The following is a 4291-nucleotide window of genomic DNA, read 5'->3' as shown; positions in this document are numbered from 1 at the left end:
CAGAAAGCTTGTGTTACATGGTTAAAGTATATATTTAAATTATGTCAGAAAAATGTTAGAAAAATGTTATTTTGAGAAATAACCGGTTTCGTGTTGTCTTTTCAAATTTCTCTACTTCATTGTGTCGTGTTCGCTCTGTTGTTAGGAAGGGCATTCAGGTGTAAAAATCCTGCCAAAACAGTGACAGAAATCTGGTGTAGGCTTTGGCAATGATGATGATGATGATGATGATGATATATATATATATATATTCTATCGGTCTCTTTTGCCGAACTGCTATGTTACAGGGACATAAACACACCAACATTGGTTGTTAAGCGATGTTGGTGGGGTGGGGATAAACACAGACACACAAACATATATATATATATATATATATACGACGGGCTTCTTTCAGTTTCCGCCTACCAAATCCTACTTAGCCCTAACACCGCTTGTTGAATAGAATTGAAAGATAAAAGTAACTTTATCTTTGTTGTAGGGGACGAGGTGTTTCACTATCTGATCCCCCTACCCCACCCTCTAACCCTTCTACCTACAAATGACTCACATTTTTTTCTCCTATAATACTTTCATACTGAACTTACAATTTCATTCTTTGACCAGCAAAGGCCATAGAATCATGAAGGTGTACATGCTGTTGGCTTTTGAATGTTTTTGAATGTTGTGGTTCGTGTAGTCACCGGATGAAAACGTTTTCTTTTTTTCTAATGGTGTAATATCCCCAATTAATCAATTAAAAACTGATTAAAAATGGGAACAGCTGCAGTGAATTGACACATTATCCATTTGTTGTTATTTATTTATGTATATATCTATATACATTTGTATACATGCTTTTGTTTATGTATGTATAGAAAACAGATGCAAAATGATGACAATGCTGACGATGACGATGATATATTGGTTTCTCTCGTTTAATCCAGTTCCCACTGCCACACAGCAGAGGAAGTTCCCATGGTCAAAGTCGAATCACCAGGAAGGCCTACTTCCAGGAAATCTTTGCTGAGATGATGAAGGAAGCTTATCCCATGTGGGCACAACTGGAACGAGATTCTGAGACTCAACTCTACAAGTAAGTTCACTATTTGTTCCTTTTTTTTTTTGTATCTTTTGCTGACCAACTAATCTCCTTCCGACCACACACACACCATATCTTTCTATCATCCAAATTCAGAAAACCGTTGTACATGTGAGTATTGTCTGAGGTGAACACCTGAACTCAACGATCATTTCTCACTAATTAAGTATATATGTAGATAAAGTCTTGTAGGAAGTAGGCCTTCCTGGTGATTCGACTTTGACCATATCATCCTGCAGGATGGGATGCTGGTCTGTGGCAAAATTACTCATGTTTGCCACCTGAGTGGACTGGAGAAACATGAAATGAAGTGTTTCATTCAAGAACACAACAAATTGTGTGGTCCAGGAATTGAAACCACAATCTTACGATCATGAGTCCAACACCCTAACCAACCACGAGGCTGCACACATCAAAAGGTTCAAAGGTCCTTCCTGAGACATGGGCTCATACGACCAGTTTCCCAAATTCTGTGGAGCATATATTCACCCGAATTCACCCTGGACAGGAAGATGGTCTGTTGCAGGATTATTCCTTTTTGGCCAGCTGAGCAAACTGGAGGAACATAAAATGAAGCCTCTTGATCAAGAACACAATGCATCGCCCAATCCAAGTATCGAAACTGCAATCTTAGGATCGTGAATGCAACACCTTAGCCACACGCATATACAGATCTCATCTGTTAGTTTGACCAGCACAACAACAACAACAGCAACAATAACACTGAAATACTTTTTTCAGGAAGAGCCAGCTACTTGTCATGTCCACCCCGCAGAGCAGTTACATGGACACAGTGAAAAGGGTCCTAATTGACAAGAAAATGACCTTTAAAGATGTGCCAGCTGACCGTTTGCTCAAGGAATTCAACATAAAAGTTCCAGCAGGTTCCAAAGCACTCATTGAACCTGAAGGAGGAATTCTGCGAGCAGACCAAGCACTGATGACGTTCCAGGTAAGATCCCAAAAATACTGCTCGAACATATTTCCCATTTTTATTTTCTTCTGTATTTTAACTCTACATTTGCACAGGTGTAGACCAGTTTCTACTTGCCTTCAAGCGTTCTATTCAGACACACAAAGGTGCAACCCAGCAACTTCAGTCACAATTAATGACAATTGAGCTTTTCCATTTTGGTCTTATATTGCGTTTAGCTACCTGTGTTATCTTGTAATTTTCACATTAGCATTTTGCTAAATTCATATGGTAAATATATATAGACAGCCTGGATTTAGCCAAACCCTTTGGCAATGAGGTGGTCACCGCTGATGGGCCTGTAATCTTACAGGTAAAATTAGTCTTTGCCAGTGATCTAGCTTCACTTATGGAGTGGTTATCTCCCCTCTCAGCATATCAAAATGTGCTTCCTTGCAACTCTAAGGGTTTTAATTCTTATTTCTAGCATTATAGATGCTACCCAGTGCCCTCAGTCACAATTTGGTTTTAAATTGCATACAGCTGACAATGTTACTTTGTGTGTTGTATATACACACACACACACACATATATATGCATATAACCTTTTATGCCTATCTTTAGCCAATCACCTCTCAATTTCATTGCTCACTATACTTAGGGCATGGACAGTTATTATCATAATATACACGTTTTTTATTGACCATAGCTTTTTGATTTCTCTTTTCATTGCTTCATATCTCATCATTTTTTGAGGATTCTACTGTCCCTAGGACATGGGATATCTATGATTCGGTATGATTTTTCTCCCTTGTCAACCAGCACCATATTGGACTTCTGATCATATTGGATCTTGAAATTCCAAAGCATCTTTGCTCCTTGTTGCCATTTTCTCATACACCCTTTGACTCATGTTCATACCTTCTCCAATCCAAACTTGTTACATAGTTTTCAGTGAATTCTTTATCAGAACTATCATTATTGTATTTCTCCAGAATCAGTTCAAGAAGCTTGGTGGCAAAATCATTGATGGAACCCCCGTATTATCTGTGGAACCAGGGGAGATTATTAAGCTGCATACAACCAAAGGAATGTTCCAGTCTCGAAATGTTGTCTTGTGCCAAGGATCGTGGGCCAAAATATTTTTCAACCAATTAGGAATTGATTTTCCTCTGAAGGTTAGTGTTCACACAGAATTGCCAAATTTATTATTGTTTCAATCCACATGTGTGTGTGTGTGTGTGTGTGTGTGTGTATACACATATATACATGCATACAAAATTGGTCCTTGTATTTTGAGTGGATTGTCTTTTCTCTTCACAGCCAATGAAGATCAGTGTTGGATATTTTAAATCGAAGGTGCCAGGACAATATGAACTTAAGAACAATTTCCCAGCATTTTATTATGGGAATGGTATTGATGAGTTCTATGGACTTCCAGCAGAAGAATATCCTGGAATGCTAAAGGTAAGAGACCATATTAATGAGGAAATATTTCCTCCTTATCTTTCTACCCTCCACAACTGCAACTCCTCTTTTGCTTATCTTGTTGTATAACCCCAGGTCAATCAACTCTGATTGAACAAACCTATAGCATGCAGATGGTCAATTGAATGACTGATCATGATTTGCAGACAGCAACACAGCTTGACTGTGTGCTGCATGGAGCAACCCTTGACTTTGCTGCCCACCTTCCAACTCTGGAACCCCAAGGCTTATACAGCAGACCTGAAAGTGCCATCCCCAATAAAAGTGTCACCCTTAATCATTTAGCATTTAATCTGATCATATCCGGCCTAAATATTCTATTCTATATTCAATTCAGTTAGATCCCGCTTCTTACACTTAACCTGTAATGTCAATCAATGGGTTAAAGTCAAAAGGAGTAAAGTTCAAACTGCATTAATCTGTTATTGATTCTGCTATTTGCCTATATCACAGCAGCTTCCGTATTGCTGACACCGACAAACTGAATGTTATCAAAAGGTGTTGAAATTATGATGATATTTGGTTGACAACTGATGAAGGGTTGAACTTGTTAGCGTTTGATTGTACTGTTCTTTCTCATTTTTCTTGTCAATTTCTTTGACATTCCTCTATACTACATTTTCCTTCAACACATATGTGTGTGTGTATATATATATATATATATATACACCCACCCACATACATACTCATGTATGTGGACATATATCTGTTGATAGTGTCATATATATATATATATATGGGAGAATATACAAATAATAACAACAGACGAGGACAGGTGGTGTAAATAACAAAAGTATATATTAGTATGA

The 4291-nt window shown here is 37.9% G+C and overlaps 1 protein-coding gene across 2 annotated transcripts in view; it reads left to right on the top strand.

The window, feature by feature from the left end:
• LOC106880683 (peroxisomal sarcosine oxidase) overlaps positions 1-4291 on the top strand; it is a 6642-nt gene that overhangs the window by 840 nt on the left and 1511 nt on the right. For both annotated transcript variants that reach the window (XM_052976579.1, XM_014930740.2), the window contains exons 2-5: positions 927-1075; positions 1823-2033; positions 2990-3172; positions 3318-3461. In XM_052976579.1, the coding sequence (XP_052832539.1) occupies positions 927-1075; positions 1823-2033; positions 2990-3172; positions 3318-3461 (687 nt within the window). The remainder of the gene's footprint in view (positions 1-926; positions 1076-1822; positions 2034-2989; positions 3173-3317; positions 3462-4291) is intronic.

The sequence above is a fragment of the Octopus bimaculoides genome, chromosome 25, assembly GCF_001194135.2.
Source record: "Octopus bimaculoides isolate UCB-OBI-ISO-001 chromosome 25, ASM119413v2, whole genome shotgun sequence".
NCBI classification, from domain to species: domain Eukaryota; kingdom Metazoa; phylum Mollusca; class Cephalopoda; order Octopoda; family Octopodidae; genus Octopus; species Octopus bimaculoides.
Note: the sequence above shows the minus strand (reverse complement) of the source record. Positions and strands in the feature narration are given on the sequence as shown.